Genomic DNA, 27,060 nt, shown 5'->3' with positions numbered 1-27,060 from the left:
ACTGCTTTAGAAAGTTTGCAAATATATCAAAATGATGCCATCTGGAGTTCACAGTTTCATAGTTTGGGGTTCTGTGTGTGTTTGTCTGGGTGTGTGCCTGTGTGCATGTGTGTGGTACGTGATATGCTGGAGATGCAACCTGGGATCTTTCACATGTTAAGCATATATTGTACTATTAGAATGCACGCCAAGTACATTCTTTAACACTCTAGGAAATTAACTAGGAATCTCTACTCCTTTTAAATACACACATTTATAGTTACATCGTGGAGCGTGTATATTTCATAGCAGTAAGTGCAATGCACAAAAAGAATTAAAAAGAGGAAATGAGTGGTAGAATTGGTACAAGGAGTTAGTTTTGCGTAGAGTCAGCCTCAGCCAGGAAGTCTTATCTCACAGTAAGGGTAATCTAGAAGCAAGTAATTGAAAGAAGCGATAGGAAATATAATTCAGCCTCGGAAAATACTGTGCTATTTTACATAAATAAAATACATAAGAAGTAAGTAGCAGATGAGACAACATTAGTTTTAAATTCATTATCATCTACATATCCAGATGCCCTCAAACTTCAATTATACTTTAAGCCACTTTACTATCATGTAAGCCAAACCTTATATAACAGAGAGAATAAATTAGGCGTCAGACAATATTACCATAATTCCTGGTGGGTCTAGAAAATAATTCTTAAGCCTCAGTAATTGAAACTCTGCAGCCGACTGATTGGGACTACACAAATAACCAATTTACATCTGTTGGTTTTTCTTCAAGAGCAGAGTCTGTGAGGCACTTTCTTCTCACTAGGCAAAAACCTCCTTAGGAGAAAACTGAAATGCATTTCCTTAAAACTCTGCCGCGCATCATCTGCACCCTCCGCGTGAACACAATTTTAGGAAGAACAAGAGGAAGGCTTTTGCCCCTGTAGGCAGCGTCCAGTGCACTTTAAAGTGAACAAGACACAGTTCAGAGTGTCACAGTAAACGGCTGTACGAACTCTGATAGACTTCTAAAACACCTCCTTGGTTTCACCTCCACAGCTGTGGAGGGAAATGACTTCAAAATTAAAGATCTTTCAACGATGTTTCAGAAAAAAAAAAAAATGTCTCCATTCAATTTGCTTCACGGTGGAATCTAGGTTAATGTCTTTTTTCTACACAGTGAATATGAACGAGACTGTTTCTCGGCAGGATAGCCAAGCCCACGTGGTGCTATTTTGCAGTAGCTGCATCTGAAATAGGATCCACGTAACACGGATCGGCATGGGCAGGACCTAGCCTCTGTCTTTCTCTTTCCAGGCTCATGGATATTAAAAGACTCCAGTTTCTATGCACGCTGGAGAAGGCAAGGCTGACAGTGCAGACACTGAAACTCTCATGTGCACTTGTCATAGACGTAAAACGAACGAGTGGAACGTATGTTGTGTGATGCAGCGCTGTTTAAAAGTCTATGTGGAGCCGGGCGGTGGTGGCGCAAGCCTTTAATCCCAGCACTTGGGAGGCAGAGGCAGGAGGATCTCTGTGAGTTCGAGGCCAGCCTGGTCTACAAAGGGAGTTCCAGGACAGGCTCCAAAGCTACAAAGAAACCCTGTCTCGAAAAACCAAAAAAAAAAAAAAAAAAAAGTCTATGTGGAGCACCAAAGGCGTGTCAAAGACTTCACTAACAATGAAAATATAAATAATTTACATCTCCAACTGCCATGGAAGTTTTACTGTGCATGTAAGCTCTTTGGTCATTATGCCCATATAGCTCAGAAGATTAAATCATTCTCGGAGATGTCTTGTGACTTTCTTGGTGCAAAATGGTCTTCTTTGAACACTTTATGTAGAAGAATCAAGACCCAGGTATTGACATTCCACACTGTGGGTATTTTTTCCTTCTTCTAATTCTGAAACATAGAATTATACAACTTGTATCGAGATGCTGAAATATTAATTTTATCTATGGTTCCATTAATGCCGGAGATGGCCAAGTATAGCCCCCTCCACATGTGGTTCCTGAGATTCAAGAAGTAACTCCCTTCAGGCAACCCAGTGGCAGCTAAATGATCCTGTTACTTGAGGGCCAAAGAGAAAACCCCTATGTGCCCTGAAGACCACTTCTATGGCATCTTCATACACATTTGGCGATGTTCCAGATGATTCTGGTTGTAGCAATTCTACTAGTGTACTTGTTCTTCATGTTCTTTTTCTCTGTCCACACCAGTGACTTCTGAAAATATAGATTGCTGTATGATAATATGAGTCTTTTTGATCTGATAAAGTGGGCAGGCATTGAAGCTCTAACGCAGGTTATGGGGGGGGGGCTGACTGATGAAAGAATTGGAGAAATTTGGGGAAAATGCAGAAATTGTTTTTTCCTGACTATAAAATTTGGCAAAAGAATTATACTGAAACAGAAAAGAACTTGGCTATGATTAAAAAAAAAGTTTCTGAGGAACCTAAGACTTTTGGGGTTGACTGACTATGGCCTTATAAATCAAAATTGGAATCGTGAGGAACAACAATGTGAAGGGTACGACAATGGAGTAAAACCCACTGAACTACGCTTCTGTAAACTGCAAGTAGGTAGCCTCCAAGGTAAAAGTCTCAGAAGTTGTTTTATGATTAACTCAGCTAAGAATTATGAATATAGTGGCTGGCATGGGGCTTAGGAACTGGGAAATGTCATAATAAATGATGATGTTTGGATTTCAAAGAATCTTTATACTTCTTGTGAAGTGCTTGGCCCAGCTAATGATTAACCTGTGGCAAGAAAAAAAGAATCAATTTCGTTGTGTAAAATTTACAATAAAAGACTGAGGTTTGAAGCTCAGGGCAGAAGAAGAAAGAAGAACAAGTAGGAGAAGAAAAAGAATAAGGAGGAGGAGGAGGAAGAAGAAGAAGAAGGAGAAGGAGAAGGAGAAGGAGAAGGAGAAGGAGAAGGAGAAGGAGAAGGAGAAGAACTTGCTCTGCAGCAGATAGCCTATCAGCTTGCATCAGAATCCTGGGTTCGTGTATTCATTTCACCTTCTAGACAGCCCAGATTCGAGACCCACTTCTCTGCTGAGGCTGGGCTCCAGTGCATTAACAGTCCTTGTATTTAGCCTTTTGTATGCTATACAAATATATTTCACTGAAAGTCAGGTTTCATTCACACATGTATATAATTATGACACAAAAATCTATACACTCTACCTCCAAATGTCCTTATAAAAGATGTAAAAATGAATTTGGAATGCTTACAAGATAGTAAGAAAACACCTAAAATTACTCAACCAAAACTCATTTTTCCCTTCTACTACTGTCTCCTTTGTCTTTCTACCACGATTCCCATCTTCGTTCCCTCTTTTCCTTCTAAGCTGAATTAAGACATTGTCTGCCATGTTGCAACAAGTGACCTTTCTCTAGGTATAGCTGGTGCATTCTTAGAATCCCAGCACTCTGGTGGTGGCAGAGAGGATCACGAGTTCAAAGCCAATATGCAATTACAGGCATATGCTACCATTTCCAGCTTAGAATTTTATATATAGCTTTGTGTGTGTGTGTGTGTGTGTGTGTGTGTGTACACAAATGTTCTCCTCTGCGTGGGTCCATGTACCTATCTACGCATGTAGGTTGATGTCAGGAATCATCTTCAGTTGCTCTCCCACCTCTCCTGTAAGGCGGGGTTTCTATCCATCAAGAATTCATGAATACAGCAAGTTCCCCTAGCTTAATTGCTTGGGGGACCCCACACCTCAGCCTTCCATGATCAGAATTATCAAAGAGCTGCCACATCTGCCCTGCATCTATGAGGGTTCTTTGAACTGAACTCTGATTGACATAATTGTTTGGCAAGGGAACCATCTCCCTAGCACCAACATATAATTTTAAATCCAGACTTCAAGCTACTTGAAGACAGAAATTATACTTTGCTTGTGAGCTAATTCTTACTTCCTAACCCAATGGCTGTTATTCTGCAAACACTTGGTATTTGCTGGGTGGATCTGCAGATGGGATCATACCATTGAGTAAAAGGCAGGACTTCACAGTCAGCCTCTCTTTCTCAAAACCATGTGAAAACCATTGATGTTTGTAATAGGTGTTACAAGAATTGGGAATTTTAAGTATTAGGAAAAGAGCTCTCACTTTAACAGATAAACCATAAAATCCACCCAGGATGAAGCCCAGGACAGATGTGCAACGAACTGCAGAAAAAGATGGCTCTGAAATGCACAGGCATGAGCTGCAACTCAGCTGACCACTGTAAAGGCCAAACAGAGTGGAAGTGCTAACGTGTACATGGGAGAGAAGATAGAATATAACAGCAGATTTATGGGCGAAAATAACCAAAGTGTTACCACAGTTCTTCCTGGAAAGGGTTTTACAGGGCCGGGCCTCCTGAAGCTAAGACTTTATCATCTAGGACTCCTCAGATTGATGATATCATAAGTTAAACTTTAGTTTTCAGTATGCTAATGTAAGAAATACATTATCAAAATAAACGAATAATTCCTATGCAAATTGTTTACCTGTTGACCCTCTCCACTGTGTGTGTGTGTGTACGGGGGGGAAAAAAAACCCATGAAAACACAGGTACACAAGGACTTACTTCATCTATAATTTATTTTTTTTATCGATTTATTTATTGCTTGTACATAAGTCTATTGGGGACTGATGCTTAAAGCAGCATCATATCCATGACACATCCATGTTCCTCTCTCAGACCCCCACAGAAACTACCAGAAGACCTCTGAACTCTCCAAAGTGTGCATCCATGTTATACACAATTTATGATTTCAACCCATGATCATCTGATGTATAAAGCCATGAATATTAAAATAAAAATGTTTTCATAATGCATTTTTTAATTAACCTGAATGCTTTTTAGGGCCATCTTTTCCACTTAATCAACTCTGACTTCTTTGCCATTGGACAAATATCTGGGTCATTATGTATTAATTCTCTTGTCTGAATCCATAGCTGTCATTTTGACAAGATAGACTTATCTAAATAGTTGAAGACTGTACATCTTAACCGCAACTCAATAATGGATGACTGAGTGATAAAATGGACACGAGAGCACTTTGGGGTGATGCAATCATTAAGCATAGTCAACCTGCCCTACTTTCAAAAGTCACTTATTTAAATGTCTAAACTATGCCAAATCAATGCAAGAAATAGGTTTTTATTAGATCTATTTTCTGTGAGGACAGTTAGAATTACAGTAACTGTACAAATTAGAACAAAAATGTCTAAGAGATAAAACTACGCAATATATCTAACTACGTGCTTATATGCTTACTGAAATATTAGGTCTACACTAGAGGAAAAGAAAAAGACACAATAGGTTCTTTGCTGTATTACTGACTATTTCAATAATTTTACAGGATTACATGTGTGTATTAACTGTGTGAGGAAATTATCAAGTAAAACAAAATGGAAGATATATGTTGGAGCTAGGAAAAAGCAAGTCTCTGGAATTGCCATCTTATTCTGGGGAAATAGCAAGGGCCAGTTGAGTTGCTCATCCACAGCCTTTGCTAATTGTATCACAATGAATTAACAAGAGAATTCCTCTCCCTTTCCCTTTATGTAAACACACGAAGCAATTCTGGGAATCGCTGTCTGTAATCAGGAATTCTCCACCATTGAATGCCAGTCTCTTGCTCAGGCACTCACTGGCCATCTCCCTCCATTACTGTGCTCTCCTTCTCCAATGACACTCGGCAGGAAATCCTGTTTTGACCTATGGACCTTTGGTCACTGTTTATTTTTCTTCTTATATCCATCAATTGTCACTTTTCAGGGGACAAGATTAATTTCTGTACATAGGCCAAGGTGTCACACCAACTGGAATCTACAATCTCTTCTTTGCTGAACTCACAAAGGTTCTCCAAACTTAGCCCTGAATATACAGATTAATATGCTTGTTATTATTGATATATAATGATAACTTGATACTCCAATGCAGTGGTTTGAAGACTTTAGTGCCCACTTTGTGGCACTGTTTGGGAAAGCTATGGAACCAGTGGGAGGTGGAACCTCATTGGAGGAAATATGTCACTGGAAGAGGGCTTAACTGTTTATGGTCGCACCTTACTTCCTCAGCTCCTGGTTCCAGCCACTATGCCTGCCATCTGGTACCATGAATGCATGCAATGATGGATTTTTATCTGTCTGGAGCCTTAGGCCAAAATGGACTCTTCATTCTGTGTGTTGCCTTCGTCATGGTATTTTATCCTAGCAGCGAAAAAGTAGTGAAGGCCACATCCCTTTTCCTTCATTGATGCTCCCACTAAAATGACTTCCTCCGAAGGAAGTTTTTGGACATCATGAGAAGCATATACCACTGAAGTCCATGTAAGTATTTTAGTTTCTAAAACAACCTATTGACCACTTCTCTTCAGATTAAAAATCATCGCTCCAATGGAATTGAGTTTCCTAATAGTGAGATGTGTGACAAAACTTTTGCACACAAATCTAAAATTCTGCTAAGTTCTAACATGTATTACCACATATGCGAACATATGTGGAATCGAGGTCATTACAGAAGTAACTGGCCAATAAGGAAAGCTCTTGCTTGAGTGTGATGGGCATCTGTAGAAGGGAAAGGTCATGTGAGAACATACTTGTGCACCAAAGATTCCCAGCAAACCACAGAAAGGGGCAAGAAACCTGTCTACTCTAGCTCCTCGCTGTAGCTCAATATGAATTTATGAGACAATACACCTCTATCTTTTTAGTTCATCCAGTTTAAGTACTTTGCTCACGATAGTCATAAGTAACAAAAGAGTATCTGAATCAACACTAATATACATATACAAAGAAATGAATATAGCTCCTCAGTAGACATCTGATTCAAGAGGCACTTTTCATTAGTTTGGTTATGTTTTCTAAACTGGGTCTCATGTAGCAGACTCATGTCAAACTTGCTGTGTTGTAGAAGAGGATACTAAACCCTAGTCCTCTTGTTTCCACCTCCTGAGAGCTAGGATTACAGGAGTACATGATCACACTTAGTAAGAAGGTTATTTGTAAGATAGAATTATCTAGTGGCTGATCAAAAGGCATGTTTCAGAGAATGTGGTTATGAATACCTATTACTAGTCACAGAATTGTTCCTACCTTCCTAAAGATGCCATGATTTATCTAAATAAACAGCAAATATAGGTAGAAGTCCTCTGGAAGGTTACAATAATGAAGCCACTGCCACAACACCAAGAGGCTGAATGTTAGAGGCAAGAGTACCGTGATTTTCATTAAATAAAGAATTGACAGGCATGCTTTATTTATGTTACAATATTAATCTGTTCTTAATTTGCTTAGAAGTCTTACTTTCTGAGGTAGCTGCTGATCAAATGCTCTTCTTACATATCAAGAGATCACATTTTTTTCTGTTGACTTTTTAAATTAAGACTGTAGTAATTGAATTGCAATATTAAACATCTTGCCATTAATCCCAGATTAAATCCTACCTGCCTGCAGTGTTTTAATCTTTAATATGCTGCTATATCCACTATATTAATTCCAAGACATGCATGTATTTGTATTCATAAGTATGACTTGTCTGTAGTGGTTTCCAATTTATTCTTTCTTGTTTGGCGCTTATTGTGATTTCAGGGAGGAGCTGGCACATAGTCCTTTCATATGTGCGTATTTAATTTTGTCAAGTTTTGCTTTTAGTATAACCTAGCTTCCTAAAAACAAGAATGGTAATTAATGGAGAAATTATGTCTCCTTTGAGGATGTGGAAGAAGCCACTTGCAAAGCATCTTGATTTGGTTCTTTCTTCTAAAATAAAAAAAAATGTTTCTTGAACTTTCTCAAAGCGCTTAATTGACATTGCTATTTATTTTTTTTTGGCCAAAACGGATCAGCTGTATTTTCCTGAGATAGTTAATATGTAGTTTACTATTTCCCAAGAGAGTATATGTGTTTACTATTGTGCTATTTTAAGCATTCAGATCTTTGTTCATAATAATACCTTTCTGTTTCTCGGGGCTGCACGTGAGATTTCTCCATTCTGTTCAATATCACCCTTGCCAGAAGTTTCAGATCCTTCCATATTCGTGCCTAATGCTTCTCCAAATTCTAGTTCATTGATATTTTCTTTCTACTTCCCTTGAATCTAAAAGCTGCTTTCTTTTTTCCCTTTTTCACGCTTCACAGATTGGATACTTGGATTCTAACAACACAGAACAAGGGCAAAATCTCAATTATCTTCAAACATGATCTCTCCATTAGGAAAAAATAATCAAAAATTGATTATACAGTCTTAAATTTATTATCTGCCTTCTGAAACTGAATGAATAATGAAAAAGTTCAATGTTCCACTGAATCACCTGTTTAAAAGAAGACAAATCTATACCAACAATGAAAGTAGATCAACTATTTTTCAGAAAAAAAAACGTGATTATATTTCAGGAACAAGTGAGTTTGCAGTTAAAAGGTTGAAAGTCAACTACGTGTTTATGAGATGTGATGTTGTGAATCACTGAACGATAGCCCAAGGGCTGTGTCTCTCAAAATATGCTACACTCCAAATGAAAAGCAAACATGCAAACACTGATCTGCTAAAACTAGCTTAAAATAATTTTGTGTGGGAAACAGGCAACTTTAGTGACTTGCAAGTATGAATAAACAGTTGACTATATGCTCTGCTACGTGCTATTGGTGTCTGTTAAGAATAAGATGCAGCTGCCTTAAACTTCACGCTCTGTGGCTGTTGTCTATAATCATGGACAGACATCATATCAGATGCAATCATGAACAGATACACAAATGCTTTCTGAAGCATTTTTTAAAAAATAAATCTTGGGACAGATACGCAATCCCAAGACCAACTCAATCACACTGTTTTGACAAAAGGTCAAGGAAGTCAGTAACTGTGATAAAAGCCATATACTAATAGATTTAATTACAAATATTTTATTTCTATCTGTAAAGGTTATTTGAATTATTTCTTTTTGGAACTCGAAATATGCATATTGAAGGGTTTTTGTGGGAGCCATCGTCATTTTTATACCTGTCAAATAAACGTGCAAATGGAGCAATGGTATAGATATATAGGAGCGGATGTTCAAAGGGCAGTTCATTACGTGTGCGAACTTAGCTGCCTGTAAGTCTCATCCATTCAGAGGCCGCATAGGATGCCATATAAAAGAACTAAAGAAAGTTGTACACTTACTGCACTGAAAACATCGTTTCAAAAGCAGAACATAACCTTGTGTGTAGCTCTCTGATGTGATTTGATAACATTACTCAGTCACCTCCCCCAAAGTTTTTTCTAAAGCTTTTGCAATTGCTTAAGGTGATGTTGACTCAACTTAAGACATAACTTCATATTATGCAAGCCTTTATTACTTTAATATTTCACAAATCACCCTTTCCTCCTCTATTATAACACAAATCAAGATTCAGGTGTACTATTTCAAATCATTGGGGGCTGGAGAGATGGCTCAGTCAGTGGTTAAGAGCACTGGCTGCTCTTCCAGAGGTCCCGAGTTCGATTCCCAGCAACCACATGGTGGCTCACAGCCATCTGTAATGAGGTCTGGCGCCCTCTTCTGGTGTGTGGGCATACATGAAGGCAGAATTATGTATACATAATAAATAAATAAATCGTTGAAAAAAATCATTGGTTAGTATTTTTAAGTATGAGTATAAAAATATAGGACTTGAAGACAATATTAATTCGGATCACCTAGAATCATATTTTATCTGGCTTAGGGTATCACCTCAGCAATTCCTATTTAACTGTTAATGTAGTTATGAATGCCTGCATATTATAGTACTAAATAAAAATTTTAGAAATAAAAATTTCAAGTGCCATGAAACATTTCTGATACTTTAGGGTGGGCACCTAGGATTCCTAAAACCCTCTAAAGTTAACGAAGAAGCACAAGTGTTTCTTTTCAATTTATAAATGTCCATCAGCTTCAATTGTTTGCCACAACCCTTGTTCTGTGGGGCTGGAACCTGGGATGTCATGCACAGTGGTCAAGTTGGTAGCACTGAGCATCACATCGCCTGGCTGAATAACTAAACATTTTTTAGAATACTCCTGCACCATGACCGGAAAAGCAGTACTCCTAGTGTACTCCTAGTGCCAAGAATGAGTGAGTACCTTTAGGTTAGCTTTTCTACAAAGACTGAGAAAATCATGTTTTGTTTTCTGGGTTTTGTTGTTGTTTTTGTTTCATTTTCCTATTAAGAGCTGATTTAGAACAAGAAGTAATCCCCGGACATGAGAGAAAATTATGGAATAGAAATAAGATTATGCAAACCAAAAGAAAAGCTATTAATTTTCCTTTTGATAGTTTGTTTCTAGACTAATCACAGGAAAAATGGCTTTTTACTAATAAAAAGAAATAGAAAAAGGTTCCTATTATTTGCTACTAAAATCATTTACCCTGTTTATTTATATCATACGTTATGAAATTATTTCTGCGCACTTACTTACACTTGATTTAACTCACAGAACAAAATAACCATTTTGAAAAACAATAATTATTGAAATCCAGTCAACAATGTAAGTTACATATTCCATTATTTCCTGGACAGGGGTAACATGTTTTAGTGAAATCTATGCTTCTTCATTTACTTTGATAGTTACATGTCACTTTCAAAATATATTGCAACTTTGTGCTTCATGTATCAATTATTTCAGTTATTTGAATTAGGAGGGAAATCAAAGGATAATCAGTTCTTCAAGAAGGACACTTCAGTAAAGCTTTGGGAGGTCCACTCATGTACTTTCTCTGTTAGACAGGCGCCCGCAAGTCATTATAAGATGAATACATTAAAGTCACATAAGGTGGTATGCTAGCTAGTTTTATGATTACTTGACAAAGCTTAGAGACAAGTAGAAGAGGGTATCCCAACTGTGGAACCTCCATAAGACTGAGCTGTAGCCAAGCTTGTGCATTTTCTGAATTAATGATTGATGGGCAGAGCCTAGCCCATTGGAGACACAATCATCCATGGACTGGCAGTCATGGTTCTATATCAAAGTAGGATGGACAAGCCATGAGAGGCAAGTCAGTAAGCAGAACTCCTCTATGACCTCAGGATCAGCTCCTGCCTCCAGATCCCTGCACTGTATTGAGTTTCTGTGCTGGCTTCCTTCAGTTATAGACTATGATGTGGAAATGTAAACCAACTTGCCTTTTGTGCGTGGTGTTTCGTTACAGCAATAGAAACTCTAACTGAGATGGGTAGGGTTGCCAACTGGATTGTTTTTATGTTATCAGTAGAGCATAAGCTGGAATAAAACATATTGCCTTTAAACTCCTGCACAACAGGTACCACCAATGAGAATGTGAATTACTAACCAGTCGCCTTGGTGATTGAAGATACAATATCATGGAGGGGTACTTGCCTAGCACATACCAAATTATATGAATGATAATAATTAACCAAAGACTATAGATGTGGCTAACAGAGAAAATAAGCTCAATGCAGAAGTAGTAATTGGCCAGATTACTTAATCCCGTATATATACAAAAAACCACTCTATTCCATATTGTAAGGCAAACGGTCCTTTGAAAAATATATCTATATCCATCGAACTATATTAATGTATACATACATAGAGGCAATATGTACACAAATGTGAAAACGCATAATGTTTTTTTCATGAAATAATATTATCACATCAGTAATAAAGTCACAAAATAATTTAAATGAAGTCATGATATGCTATAAGAGGATCTAAATATATTCATTCAATATTTCATTAAAAAATAGGCATTCCAATTATGGCAAAGAAGAAGATGAAGATGCTCCCAGGGATGCATGAACCATGAGCAAGAGAGGCAGGATTGTACAAAGGCTTTACTGTATGAGAAGAAATTCTAGGTAATAGGGAAAACTCACACCTGATGCAAGTCCACACAAAACCCTCCTGCTGACACTCGTGTATCAGGGTGCAACAGATTTGTATTCCAATGTTAAAGTCTAGGATGGTGAAGTCAATGTGAACACCAGAATACAACATTCTACAGAGCTTCTATGGTTTACTTTAAATGCCTACCTCCTTTTCCATTTATTTTTAACTTTAATAACATGTCATATCAATACTTTTAGACTAAACCACTAAAAAGATTTAGATACCACGAACACAGATGCATATAAAAATTCAAGCTTCTGAGTTTTGATACCTTATGACACAAGACTCAAAAAGCACAAAAAGTAGGTGACAAATTTTGACTGAGAGTGCTAGCTTTCTGGTAAGGAACTGGCCTGCTATGAATCCATAGCAACTCTGAAGAGGCTTTCACGGGTGCTGCACAGTCCTGCCCACTCTGCCTAGAATTCATTCACGAAAGCATACGGTCTTGTGAATCAGTTAGAGAAAACTTTCCAGGGTGAATGCAGACAAAAAGACAGATGAGACCTGGGAGAAAGGCAGGCCATGAGACTGACAGACTTTCCTAGCAGGACTGAGAAAATCGGGGATATCAGCTACAGGAGTCAATAAAACTAGACACCCTTGTCTTTAAGCTTGATTTCCATGACATATAAAAATGTCCCAGATGTAAACGACAAAGGGAAGGATTCAGGTTTAGTTTTCATTTGCCAACTCAAACACGCAAAGCTTCTTAGAACCTTCCATTCAAAAGGCAAAGTTGATTTAGTCCTTGAGGTTTTATTCAAAGTGAATACTGACGAATATTTCAAATTGCACAAACGTTCCTATACTCATTTGAAGACGTGGACAAGATGATAAAGAAGAAACTCTAGCTAGCATCTAGAATGTTTCTGCTACTTCCCTGGTTGAACATATGTTGTATATATACTTTGACATAATCAAAGATTTAGGGAAGGAGAAATGTGTCCTTTAATATTCAATGTGCCATGTCACATTAAAGGCTTATTTTTGAAATTCTGTATTCATTCATCTCAGTTTCAGTAGAACACGTATTTTTAAGAAAAACATTGATACCGACTTTTTGTTATACGGCATAGTATTTCAAAAAGATTTAACCATATATTACTATACATGAATACAGATGACATGACCTCAAACAGGGAAATCATAAATGCCATTCGCCTACTGATCTCAGATGCATAATGGGGGGAAAAAGTCATTTTAGAAAAAACAGAGATCAACATGTCCATTCCCATCAGTTAACTCACTAGTGGCTCTCACAGCAGGTTTCAAGGAGGAACCGAATCAGAGAAAGCCAGGCATACTCACAAATTATACAGCATGTCGGCCATGTTGCTGCGGTAGTATAAAGCATTTCTGTAGGCGCTTTCAGCTTCAGAAATTTTACTCTGACTCTTCAGAACATTTCCAAGGTTACCCCATGCTGGCAAAGAGAAAAAGACGTATTCAGGCTGAGTGTCAATCCCATGATATGTGACATAATATCCGTCCGTCAGGAAGTACCACATGGGGTGAAAAATCCTTCATAAAACATTTTACATGGAAAACTTATTTCCTTTATACTTTAACATTTCAGCAAGCCAGGAGATTAAATATGTTCAAAGTCTAAAATAATTAAAGCTATCATTATGACTCAAGGCTGATGCACGCATACCGTTCATCACAGTGCCAAGAACGATGTTATCTTAAGATCACCTAAAAAGACTCCATGTTCTTTCAAGTTCCCGTGGTGGGTCTTTGTGGACTGCAATTATTGTATACATATTGAACTGGAAGTAGTAAGAACTCACCCTAAAATAAACCAAGATTTCATTCAGCTATGAAAGAACTAATAAATGTCATAGAACACTCGCAGGTAAGATGCACAAGAAAGGGAAACCGGACAGATGCCAGAGAACAGAAGGTATGAGAAGAATATTATGCTTCTGACCATAGTTAAGTACACAAGACATGTTATAAATATAGAGTATTAACTCTAAAAGTAGATGTTTTGATAAGCAAGAAGATAGAGACAAGAAGGCTTATACAACTTAGATATATCTGTTTGAGTTATTACTGACAAGGCCAGAAGAATCAAAGGTGTCTAAAGTATCAATTTTCATGCATTAAAAATATGGAGAATCTTTCCCTGTCCAATTTCCCTGTGTTTCTCTAACTTTGCACCCCCAGTTAACCTTGGTTGCTAAATATAACGTGTCTCATGTCCTTTCGTTATCCAGAGAGAAAACTGATGTGTCACATTGCAAATGCTTCCATGGCCAAAAGAAGACACTGAGCTCATAATTATCTCCCAACAAATAGTAGCACATGTTTCATGCTTGACACATATCGTCTCATAAACGCTCACCACATCCCTACATGGGAAACGGACACTGAGTCTGCCTGCAGACGCAGAAGCACTAAAGGATGTGCCGGGTTAATTGTGAAGCAGAAATTCCGATCCAAAGCTGATTAACCTGAGCCTGCCCTATCCTGTAATTAACATTCGCTTACTAGGTTCACCTTTTTAGCAGCAAAGTAAGATTCACGCCCAGTGAACTCCTCCAGGGCATCGTGCATTCAGAGAAAATGTTAGCGTTCAATAAAAAACATTAGAAATATTATCAGGTTAACTAATAATTTGAAAACAGGAACGAAAAAAAACAGTAAGTCATATTCAAATTTAATAGACAAAAACACTATTTTTTTTTAACCTAGTGCCCTTCATCTCAAATTAATATAGTATGGCCCTGCAGAAATTCCTAATACTCAGTCTTGTTTTCAAGCTACTTCATCCCTCTCAAAGTTCTGCATAAGAACAGATTAATAAAATAGATTACACTGAATTTACTCTTGAAAACACATGCAAATATTAATTTACACAATGAAAAAGCAATTAGCCCACATCCCCAAATAAATATGCTAGAGAAAATAGCAGCCAGGACATACTAAATATAAATATTTTAAGATATATTTCCATAGAAATAAATGGAATTCTCATTAAGTGCTTATGTCTTAATTAAACAATAGCTAACAAGTGTCTCTCTGGTCAACAACAGGCATAACTAGCAATAGGTCCACAATAAATGTCTACAAATCTGGTTGTATGTTCACTTACTCAATCACAAATGTAACCAGATACTTGTTAATTCTCAACAGCATTAAGAGAACCAGGCCCAAAGCATGGAAAACAATTCTTCAAGGTAATAGTTCCTCTAGATGGTCAGACTGATTGCACTGAGGCACACCCACATGTTAGTAAGGAGCACTTTTGAGTATGTCTGTAAAAGTATCCAGAGGTAATGAGATGAGGGCTGTGCCCTAACCAAAGACTTAAAATGAGATTAGATTGTAGGAAGAAGGTCAGAGTGTGGGAGGAGGGAACTTGTAGAAAACATAAGTTGTTAAGATTCACGGAATATTGAGACTCTGGTCCCTTCTACTGTCTCTTAGCTTTTTGTCCAACATAAAGTGGGCTCCTTAGTTCTGTCACATGCTCCACTTAGGATTTTCTGCCCTGCCTCAGGCTTGCAGCAATGGAAGCAGTTCACCATGGGCTAAAACCTCTAATACTAGAAGGCGACCATTTAACCTCTAGAATTATGCCAATGTTTGTCATAGCAATGAGAGGAATGTCACACCACAGCAGTAGAATGTGTAAGGAAGGTAGGGTTTAAATAGTACAGTAATATAAATAAATTCCATTGCAGGGTCAGTAAGATGGCTCAGTGGGTAAAGGCGCTTGCTCCCAAGTCTGATGATATGAGTTTGATCCCAAGAACCCATGCAGTAGGAAAGGAGAATGCATTCTTCACATTGTCCTCTGACAATCATGCATGCATTGGCGGCATTTCTATGACCCTACAGAAATCACGAGCACACATAAATGTAGAAATACAAGCAAATAAAAATAATGCATTATATTTAACATAGTGGTAAACACCACAAATAATAACGCATAGCAGTCTAAAGGTAGGGAAATTAGAACATGCTAAGAACTAAAGTATTGGAAAGGTTGGAGATTCCAATATGAAAGACAGAGCAACAAATAAACTTGATAGTCTCCAACTACATATTGTCCAATCAGGAGGATGGATACGGAGAAGACAAGATGAAGTCACAGAGATGAACAGGATTCCATACACTGGATCATTAAGCCATGGCATAATAAATAAAACTCTGGTGTATGTTTTATTCAAATTGTCAGGGTAGGATTTCAGGAAAGGAGTTATGTGACAGTTTAGATTTTGAGAAGAGCATTATCCATGTCTGCAAGGCAGGCGTGCACTGAAGCAGAACAGGAGCAAGAGAGGGGACTACAGATGTAAGTCATTTGAGAGCATCCTAGCCCAGGATGCAGGAAGCACCAGGTTAGATCCTTAGCACTACATGAATCAGGCATAGTAGTATATACCTGTAGCCCAAGCAGGGAAGAGATGGGGGCAGGCGAAGCAGAAGTTCAAGGTTGTCATCAGCTACAAAGGGGGTTCAAGACCCCCTAAAGAGACCCCCATCTCAAACAAAAGGGAAAAACTAAAAAAAGACAACTCAGAAAGTCACTGCAGAAGTCCAATGACAAAATGAAGACGGTTCCCAGGAAGATGAGCACAGAAGAGAGGGTGGGTTATTCAAAGGAAGGATGCAGTCTGGAAGTTAAAGATGAACATCAAGTTAGCTGAGGCAATGCTGGGCTGTGCAGGGAGTGCCTGCTTCGGCTAAGTGGAAATCTCACAATCTACATGACTAAGCCAAACCCTACAGGATCTGGAAAAATAAATCTACCCAATTAGTCACATAGTTTAGAAATATTTTAACCATGTTATGTGCTAAAGAGAGAAGGGATGCAAGGAAATTAAGAAAAAAACACAGGGTACCCAGAACTCCTTGGACCTTCAGGAGCAGCCCAGTGGGTCCTACTTGACATAGCCTCATATACTCCCAGCCTCAGACAGATGCTCAGAGACTGGGATGAATCAAACAAAGCAAGACCACTTCAGAGAATGTCCAAAGAAAAAGAGCCAGAGACCACTGTACAGTCCACAAAATACCAAACAACTCCCTTTCTTGCTAAATGAAAGACTAAGAAAAACTCAAATGATCCCCTCATCCAATCTCAGGTGAAAACATCCTTCCTTAGAGCCCCTTCCAGTCCAGCCATCTGAAGCAAAGCATCTTCTCACAGCACAGAGCCTGAGACATCCAGGCTCAGGACCACATCATGTTCAATAAAATGCAAGAACTAACAGGACCAGCTTCCTTTACTCCAGTTGTCTCTGGCTGACCTAACTACACAGGGGCTGTCATCTCCTTCAATGACAAGCTTAATCCCTTCTCAAATTCCTATCTCCCTTAGATCACTGCTCTGCAATGTAGGTCAAAACAGATGTGTAAAGAGGTACCAAAAGAAAGCATAAAATTATCACAGACATTTTTGGTGTGAAAATTGCTGTCATCATTCCCATCCATTTAAAGAGAAATGTGATTGACATTTTTGTCATGGGTGTTACCAACAGATGATAGTAAAAAAAAAAAAAAAAAATGTTCATTTACTAAAATATAAAGCTGCTCAGAGAACATGACCTAAAAAAAAAAAAATTAGTCAACTAGGTAGTGATAATTTTCGTGATAAATGTTCATTTTTTTAGGTTTCAATGATAAATAAAAAGAAAAATCATACTTAAATTGAACAACCATTTAAATTTCAGCTGAAGTATACAAAAGTGTATTACAGTTTAAAGAAAAATGCTTAAGATTTTTAAAAATTAATTTTCAAATGCTTACGATTTCATCTCACTGTTAGAAAGGTAGAGAATGAATCAATGTAGCTTGTTCTGTGTTTTTAAATAATTGGAAAATTGTACGATATTAAACAAGTCATATGACTTGTTTTATTAATAAAACTGACAATTCTATATAGATTAAGAATTCTATGTAATTCCAATCAATATTTTAATGTCATTGACCAAGTAACTCTTAAAATTTATCTTAATGATAATATTTGAAAAAATTGAAACTCTATTGTACTATTATATTTGCCAAATATAAAAGTAAATGCCAAAAGTTTCCAAAGTTACATTTGCAAAGGATGGGGGATGAGAACAGGATGGTCAAGGGGGGAGAGGGATGGAGTGGGAGAGCAACGAGAGAGAGTTCTTGATGGACAGAGCCACTGTGGGGTTAGGGAGAAACCTGGTGCTAGGGAAATTCCCAAGGATTCTCAAGGATGACCACTGTTAAGACTCCCAGCAACAGTAGAGAGGGAATCTGAACTGGCCTTCCCTTGTAATCAGATGGTGAATACCCCAACTATCATCACAGAGCCTTCATCCAGTAACTGATGGAATCAATGCTGAGATCTACAACCAAGCACCAGGCTGAGTCCCAGGAATTCAAATGAAGAGAAGGAGGGAAAGATAAGCAAGCTCATAGAAACACATGAGCTCTAGACCGACAGCTATGGAGCCTCCATAGGACCAAACAAGGCCTCCCATATATAAAAGACAGTGGTGAAGCTTGGACTATCTAAGGGGCCCCTGTTAGTAGGACCAGAAACTACCCCAGTGCATGAGCTAGCTTGTTGTAGCCCATTCCTATGGTGAGATGCCATGCTCAGTCTTAATGCAGGGAGTGGGGCTTGGTCCTGCCCCAATCCCAACTTAATGTGCCAGACTTTGTTGACTCACCATGGGAGAGCTTAACCTGTTGGGAGGAGTAGGTGGGGGATGGGCTGGAGGAGAAACAAGGGACAAAGTAGGAGGAGGAGCAGGGGCTGGAGGGGAAACTGTAGTTGGAATGTCCAATAAAGAAAAAAATTAAACCAAAGTTTTAAAAAATATTTTTAACAGGTAATGCCTGAGTCGAGGTCACATCTTAAACTCTATTACTTCTTCTAAACTGTCATGTAATTTTTAAAAGTCTTTCCCAACCAAGTTCTCAAATACTTATCCAATGCTATTATACAAAAACATTATTGTAAAAATTTCTATTAAATTTCTGTATGGTTTGTGGACGGTGGCGTCCACCTCAAGGCTCTAGGTTGGCACGCTATGATAACAAAAGTAGAACACAAAGATGCTGGGAGCGGTCATGCACGCCTTTAATCCTGGCCCTTCTGAGGCAGATACAGGTAGATCTTTGTCAGTTCCAGGCCGGCTTGTTCTACAGAGTGAGTTCTAGGACAGTCAGGGTTACATAGGGTTCCTGTCTCAGAACAAACAAACAAAAAGAAGCAAAGGCAGGGCTGAAAGGAAGTATGAAAAACCGTAAGAGAAAACTACAGGTGTTGACACTTACGGATTGGCATGAACTTGACAGTGTTCTAATCTTTAAAACCCCTGAAAACATCTGTGATACAGAAACAGTAGCCAGTTTATTGAGGAGAAAACTGCTTTAATTTCAAACTTATCATCTGAATTTTTAGAGTTAAGATAATTTTCCCTTACTGTGAGCATAATTCTTTTACGTATATAATTTTGGAACTAAAAGATAACGTGAATACAAAATAAAATTATTCCAATGAATCATCCTGTCAGAGACACTAGAAGCAACAAGAACTCAGGCATAACAAAAGTAAGCTACCTTAGTACCCCTATTTATAATATATTCAATAATGCATCTTCCAGATCAAAGCAAACTTAACAGTAAATTCAATTGGTTTTTTTTTCTTTCATTTCTCCAGAAATACAACTTTAAATTTCACGTTTTTCTGGATATATCCTGAAATGTGAACATTCTCAGAATATGTCAGCAAAGACTTGTGATTAAAGACCCCACAGCACAGGCTAGTGTCTTCTCCCATTGGCAATGTAAATAGATCTTGCAGTTCAGGGAATTAAATAAATACTGTCTAATTATTTTGTGGCATAATCCAAAGGACTAAGCCACCTTGAATATATTACAACAAGGCTACTAGATACTTCTACATAAAGCTGGAAACACTTGAGAGAAAAAATCGAGATCTGTGAAGTGACTTTCAAAATGAGTAAGAATGTTAAAAACCCAGGAAATGGAGCAGAACTCTCTCTTACACCTCAAGGACCCTCACAGGAACCTCTGAGGCAAGAGGACTCCCCCTCCCCTCTCTCCTTCTCTGTCTCTTCTCCCCCTGCCCATTATCCCCTTGCCTCTTCCCTTTCCCCTCCATAACCCACTAAATAAACTCAATACTCAAACTCTCTCTGCACGGCATTTCTGTCTATCTCTCACCTGTTGCAATCTCCCACTCACCAAGGGGATCGGCCAAGGCCTTGGGTAACCCACTGCTGCCCATCCTGGGACAGGTCCCCCACCATCTGCTTATAATGATAACTCCACTCACTTCTCCTCCTGTTGCCCTCCCCTCCTCTCTATGAGTCCTCCACCAACTCCTCCTCTGCTTCCTTTCAGAAAGGGACAGGCCTCCCATGGGCAGCAACACTTCTTGCTGCACTTGCTGCAGCAAGGCTAGGTGAGGCATCCCAGCATGGGGCCCAGGTATTCTACGGAGAAAATTACAATTTACATGACTGCAGTTTTCTGACTCTGATGCTTCACAAAAACAACCCAAGTAGGTGAGCTTCTGATAAAAGTAGTCACTATGTGTCAAAATGTGAAAAAATTATATAATTTTCCTGCCCAAAATAATATCATAGTTACCTCAAAACTTACCACAGATTTTAGTTTGAATATTACTAAAAACATAAATGAATCTCCTAGCATTAATATTTAGTCTTTCAATATTTAACCCTCAGGCTATTGATAACACAGTAATCATGCCTCTTTGGGTTGCTGTAAGAGCATTTTCATCTCATTGGAGAAATGGACAGAATCAAATTTAGCAAGGGCTCTTGCTCCAATATAAAATTTATTTTTACTTTATGAATTCAAACCATAATTTTCGATACAACATAAAACACTAATATGTAAGAATCATCAAAAATTAAAATACTTCAGTATATTAAAGGAAAAATCTCAAAGTTTGATTCCTCCAATTTTGAGTAAGCTATGTAGAATCAAAAGCCTATTTTTTTTCCAAAAAAAAGGACTGGAAATTGGAATTTTTCCAGTATCTCCATGCCAGGAAAAAAAAAATACAAAAGAAAACAAGGAATGAACTTGTGCTGAATATATTAATTAAAAACTGTTTCTATGCAGATTAAACATCACTATCAGGCAAAATTTTATATACATCTGATCTTGTTTTTAAAATAATGGCAACATATGCCATCCTGAGGTGACGCCAAAACGCTTTAGGAAACTCATAGACACGTCTGCCCTGTCTGGTTCTGTAGAAGGCTTAGACTTCAGACTCGTTCTGCAGACAGTATCATCCAGACTGTAGCTTAATAGAGATCAACATCAAACAAAAAGGTTAATTATGTTAAACTTTCTAATGTCAATTGCAATGGAAATGGAACTTCCCACGAGAAGGGAAACAGCAGCGGAAGCACATGAACGTCATGACGGATGGAAATGTGAACTGTGGTTTTGCTATCTTTCATTCCTGATGTCAGCAAAGACAATGGAGGAGGTCAGTATTCCTAATCTGTTCCCTCGTCATCTAATCATCCCTTCATATGGTTCTGGGGACATCCCACAAGACTATTTTCCTGAAAGTAATTATGCCTTGGTTAACTGCGAATAACAGCATAATGTTGAGTGGCAGGTGAAACAGTTCTATTTCAAATATTAAATGAAAGGCGGCATAGAGGTGATGTAAAATGATTCATTGATACCAGGATATATAATCCATATGTTTGGATGCAATTATAAATTTTATTTCTAGTGGTTTTACTGTATAAAAAACAGTTTTACCCTTGTTACTCTATGGTTATGCAAATGGAACTTGTACTAAATATATACTTGTTTTAAACAGTAATAAAATGTACAGATAATTTCAGTCTTTCAAGATATAACAATGTGTTAGTCTTGACACCCGTGTTGGTACTGCAATACAGCCTTTTGATAGTCACATATACCATCCTGTGTTTTACTTTGAGTGCACCACCTAAAGATTTTATAATAACATCACTAAATTTTACCATATTTCAAACTTTAAACGTGAGCCATCCTTCCAGTCCTAGAAAAGATAACTGACCAGAACTGCTCATGGTACTTGAAACTAGGTTTTACCTGCAATTGCTCTCATTCATTAATTTCTCATTTTCATGGAATTTTTCAATGGTTTCTCTTTCATTTTCTCTCTCTCTCTCTCTCTCTCTCTCTCTCTCTTTGTTGTTGTCGTTTGTATGTTTGTTTTGGTTTTTCGAGACAGGGTTTCTCTGTGTAACAGTCCTAGATGTCCTAGAACTAGCTCTTGTAGACCAGTCTGGCCTCGAACTCACAGAGATCCACCTGCTTCTACCTCCTGAGTGCAGGAATTAAAAGTGCGCACCACCACCACCTGGCAAAAAGTTTCTCTTTAAGTAGCAATAGTACTTTAGGTAGAAAACAGTCAATATATTTATATTTTCCTAATATAATGAATGACTGGTCACAGGGGAGGAATTTGGGAGAAACCAAGCATTAAATCTTTCCTCAAGAAGTTTAAGTAAACCCTTGTTGTCAATAATGCTGTCAAAAGAAGTTAACAAAGCCCTTGGTGAGTATATCTTAGAATGACATATGGACTGAGTCTCTCTATATCACACTAAACTGGTTCAGTAAGAGCTTGGACAGCTGGATCAGCTTCCCCCAAAGTGTCTCAGAATCACAATCCTGCAATGAAGACAGGGAGACTTTACTCCTGTAATGTTGCTTTGAAATAATAGACTGTCAAGAGCAAAGGAATCTTTAAATACATCATTGTGAGTGACAATAAGAAGACTGGCAGAACACGTGTGTCTGTATGAAATAAGTAATCAATATGCCTGTGTAATGGAGACATTAGCATTTTAATTACTGTATTAATGTAATTATGTAACTATTAACAACACCATTCAGTCTTAAAGTAAGAAAGAACATGGCTCAAATCATCAATGGAAATTATAAGAACTATTTGAAAAGAGAAGCAGTATTTGCAATATTAGAAATTACCAAAGCTTGTATACTTCAGGCCCTGTGTTCTGTGCTACTGATTCACCGAGCCACCAGAGAATGTAGAGAAGAAGGAAAAAGAAAAACTTCTCCCTGGATGTCTGAGACTGTAAGTTGCCTCGCCATCCTAGGTGACTTAAGAAGAAAAAGGAAATGGAAAACAGGAAATTGAAACAACAATGACCTACTGTGTCAAAGTCCAACTCGGTTGACGGGTGAGCCTCAGAAGCAGCTCTTTCTTTCTTCCCTAACATCTCGTCACTAAAGGGCATGCCTGTGACATCCGCAGAAAAGACACACAGTGTCCACGGTGACTATTATTATTACTGACATTGATTATGGGCCTTACAATAGCAGGAAGAATTATCAGAGCGGCACATTTCTGGGAAACTGTGTAATTTTTGCCATTTAAGAAGTGTCTGTTTATCTTCTGTGTGTGCAGGTGTACATGGTCATGTGCACACACATATGATTGTGTATGAACAGTTTGTTTTTCTTATTTAATCAATCTGTACGTGATTTCCTGATTGGAAATTTTTATTCTATAAGAAACTCTTCACAAATCTGATTTTTTTTTTCATTTTATAAGTATAGAGTCCATATTGGCATGCTACATTCTCTTGGATAATGTCTTATTTTAAAAGTTAGAAAAAAAATCTGTCAATGATTTATAAGTATAAAGATGAATTTCTCACCCAATGTCAATAATGTATAAATATTAACAGGACTCACAGTTTCCTTCTGTCACATCTTTATAGAATTACACAAAAATATTTCTCCACATCTGATCTTTTAAAATAATTATATGACTTAATCATTTCATATTTTCCTATTATTGCTTTGGACTCAGTGGGTTTTTCTTTAAAATCAATGACTAAAATAGGTTACCATATATGAAAAAGGCTGAAACTGTATTTCTAGAAGCAGATGGCATTTGTCCTATGAAAAATGCATTCTTTGTGTTATATTATTGTAAACATGTAGTACAAAAGGAATATATTTATCTGCTTGTGCTTTATACGGGTTGAATATTTGCAATTTGATCTCGCACATGGTGACCGGTTATATTGATCGTTAGGATTTAGAATCACCATGGAAACATACCATGTCTATGAAGAAATTTCTAGATGGAGTTAACTAAGGTGAGAAAACCTCTTTTAAACATGGTCTATATCAATTCATATATGTGGCTTCTGGACTGAATAAAAAAATTAGGTGGGCATCAGTGTTCACCTCTCTCCATCCTGACTGTGAATGCGATGTGACCAAGTTCCTCAAGCTCCTGAACCATGCCTTGCCCACAGGGATGGATGACTAAAGCCTCAAATGAGAGCTAGAATCAACCCCTCCTTTCTTTAATTGCTTTTCATGTACATTTTATCTCAGCAATGAGGAAAACTAACTAACAAACACTTGATAAAAAAAAAAAGCTAAAATTATGGATACTAATAATTTTCTTGTCCTTTGCTTGAAACTGAAATATTTCAAAATCCCAGCTATAATAAAATAAAAAACTCACAATTTTCAAATTTAATTAGCAGCCCAGATGACTCCCTAACAGATTCTTTAGTTTAACTTCTAAAGGATACCATTTGCACAGAATCTTTGAAAATACTAGTCTAAAAAAATTTTTAAAAAAAAAACTTTTTTGAATGCATATATTAATACATGGGAAAGTGAGACGATTGTAAAGTCCGTACACTATAGGGCACTAGGAATCCAGAAGAGCAAGCAAGCTGTGGGGGAGAGAAGCCAGGTGTACGGGTGGCTTTCCCATGCACACCTCTACTGATATCGTTGAAATTACGAGAATGAATGGCAAACACTGTCATAAATACAAATTGTGAATAAACAGAAGATCTTAAAACTAGAAATAAGAAGTTTCTAACGACCAGTATTATCTATAAAACCAACTGTCATGGTTCACACTTTCAAGCCCAACATTTAGGACGGCTTGAAAGCTGAGGCGGGAGGATTACTTTTGGACTTTGAGACCAGCCTAGGTTAGACAGACAGTTCCAGGCCAATCTAGACTGCAGAATGAAACCCAGTTTCGAAAGGCTGACAACAAAATTTACCTGCTTTCGGAGTGACAGCACATACCTGTAACCCTAGCCACCTGGGAGCTGGCGTCCACAAGGTGAAGCGTTTAGCACCTGCATCAGTAATTTAAGACAGTCTCAAAAATAAAAAATGGCTAGGTTATTAGCTTGGCTGTGTGTGTGTGTGTATGCAAATGTGTGTGTGTGTGTGTGTGTGTGTGTGTGTGTGTGTGTGTGTGTGTGTGTGTGTGTGTGTTTTAATTTGAAGCCAAATGAGGTTGAAACCGAGCAGTCATTTTTATAGTAATCCAAAAAGGAATAAAAATTGACAAACTCAGAATTGAGAATCAGGATTTTGTCCATTGCTTCCTATACAGGCATCAGTAAAAAGCTGATATTGACTTTGAGAAGAACAAATGCAGGATGTCTGACTAGTCACTGAGATCTGTAAATATGAGGACCACTGTACGTCCATCTTTTAGAGTTGCATCCCATAGGCTTGCATAAGAAAAAGGGAATTAAGAACCAACTTTAGCCTGTGACCTTTTCCTCAGCTTAACCTAAACTGCTCAATTGTTCATAATTGAAAAAATTATTTAAAACAACCAAAAATCAGAGTTATAAGTTTGCTAAAGTGAATCAAGAGTTCTAGTCTTCTTTATATATTAGTTTTGGTTTCTTGAATTAGAGTCTCACGTAGCTTGAGCTGGCTTTGAACTCTATAGCTGGGGATGGCCCTGAAATTAGATCCTCCTGTTTCCTAAGTGCTGGGAGTACAGGCCCAACACACCAGGTTTCTGAATACCAAATCTAAGACTTTTTGTGCATGCTAGCACATAATCTACGAGCTAAGTTACACTGTCAGTTTCGGAGAGTTAATATTCAGTCTGGAACTTAAAATTTATAGTGTGTTTTAGTGTGTGTTAGGTGGTTTAGCAGTGGGATTACATACATGCTACCATTCATTTTTTTGTTTCTGTGGTCACATTATCTATAATATCTCTGCTAGTTTGTGATGATTGCCTTATTAACAGAAAGTTTGTATAAATAGTTGGGTTCTGAACAGAGACACGATGAGGATGGGGTGCCTAAAGGCCACCCAGAAGGAGAAGCTCTTAGAGCAAGAGACCACAGGTGACGTTCTTTAGAAAAACCAATGACATTTACTGACACCACCGCTACTCTGACCACTTATGTACTGAGCGACACTCTACATGCTAGAGAAGGAAAAGCCAAGACAGGGTCTGGGAGGCCAGAACCATAGCCAAGAAGGAGCCCCTAGCTGTATGAAATGAGAGACACACTGTAGAGCCCTGGGAGCCAAGGCAGCTGATGCTAATGTCGACAAGTTCTACACAGGCATGGAGACAAGGAGCATCAGAAACAGACAGAGGCCAAAGAGAAAGAAATCCTGCATCTAGCTGCTTTGCAATGAATTAAGAGATGCTTTTTGCAAAGACATATATACCAACTCATTCACAAAATGGTTAGCAATAAATAAATAAATAAATAAATAAATAAATAAATAAATAAATCCTTTCAAGTCCAACATGTCTTGTCTGTTAAGCCAACCATTATAGAAAATCCTCCTTACTTAGCCCAGAAATGCAAAAATCATCGTGAAATTGCCAGTCCACAGTAGGCAAGCATGTCCAGTAGTTTTTTATTTGTTTGGATTTTTTTTTTGGATATTATCAAACACAGAATGAGAGAGGATTTGCAGCTCCTATCGTCTAAGTCAGAACCATGTCTCCGCCATTCAGATTTAAAGCATAAATTAACCACACAGTCACTGAGACAAGCATCGCCCATCATCATTTGCATCCAATCAGCTAATGAGTGGCAGCTGTCTGTGGTATTCATGATAAGGGCAGCAGTTTTAATGTAGGATGCTTCGTGAGGCTTAAAATCATACTCCGTACGAACACATGGCGGACTGAAGCCCTCGCAAATTTTCAAGAGCTTTCAAAGAAAGAAAGGAAGCAAGCCCAATGTGTTGTCTCGGAAATCATTCTGAAATCCTGGCTTTGAAGGGTTTCTAATCTTTTGCTAGACTTAAGTAATGCGACGAATTGAGAAGTCTTTTTACAGAGGAATCTTCCCCATCTCCTAATTGCTGAGGAAGTAACTGAAGTCGGAATTCTAAGCACTTTACAAATAAAAGGAAAAAAAAAAA

General features: G+C 37.9%; 1 protein-coding gene across 1 annotated transcript in view; it reads right to left on the bottom strand.

The window, feature by feature from the left end:
• Tmtc2 (transmembrane and tetratricopeptide repeat containing 2) overlaps positions 1-27,060 on the bottom strand; it is a 382,576-nt gene that overhangs the window by 155,095 nt on the left and 200,421 nt on the right. The window contains exon 4 of the mRNA XM_005358105.3: positions 13,159-13,273. Coding sequence (XP_005358162.1) covers positions 13,159-13,273 — 115 coding nt within the window. The remainder of the gene's footprint in view (positions 1-13,158; positions 13,274-27,060) is intronic.

The sequence above is a fragment of the Microtus ochrogaster genome, chromosome 24 (genome assembly GCF_000317375.1).
Source record: "Microtus ochrogaster isolate Prairie Vole_2 chromosome 24, MicOch1.0, whole genome shotgun sequence".
NCBI classification, from domain to species: Eukaryota; Metazoa; Chordata; class Mammalia; order Rodentia; family Cricetidae; genus Microtus; species Microtus ochrogaster.
The sequence above is the reverse complement of the archived record's forward strand: the minus strand, read 5'-3'. Positions and strand labels throughout refer to the sequence as shown.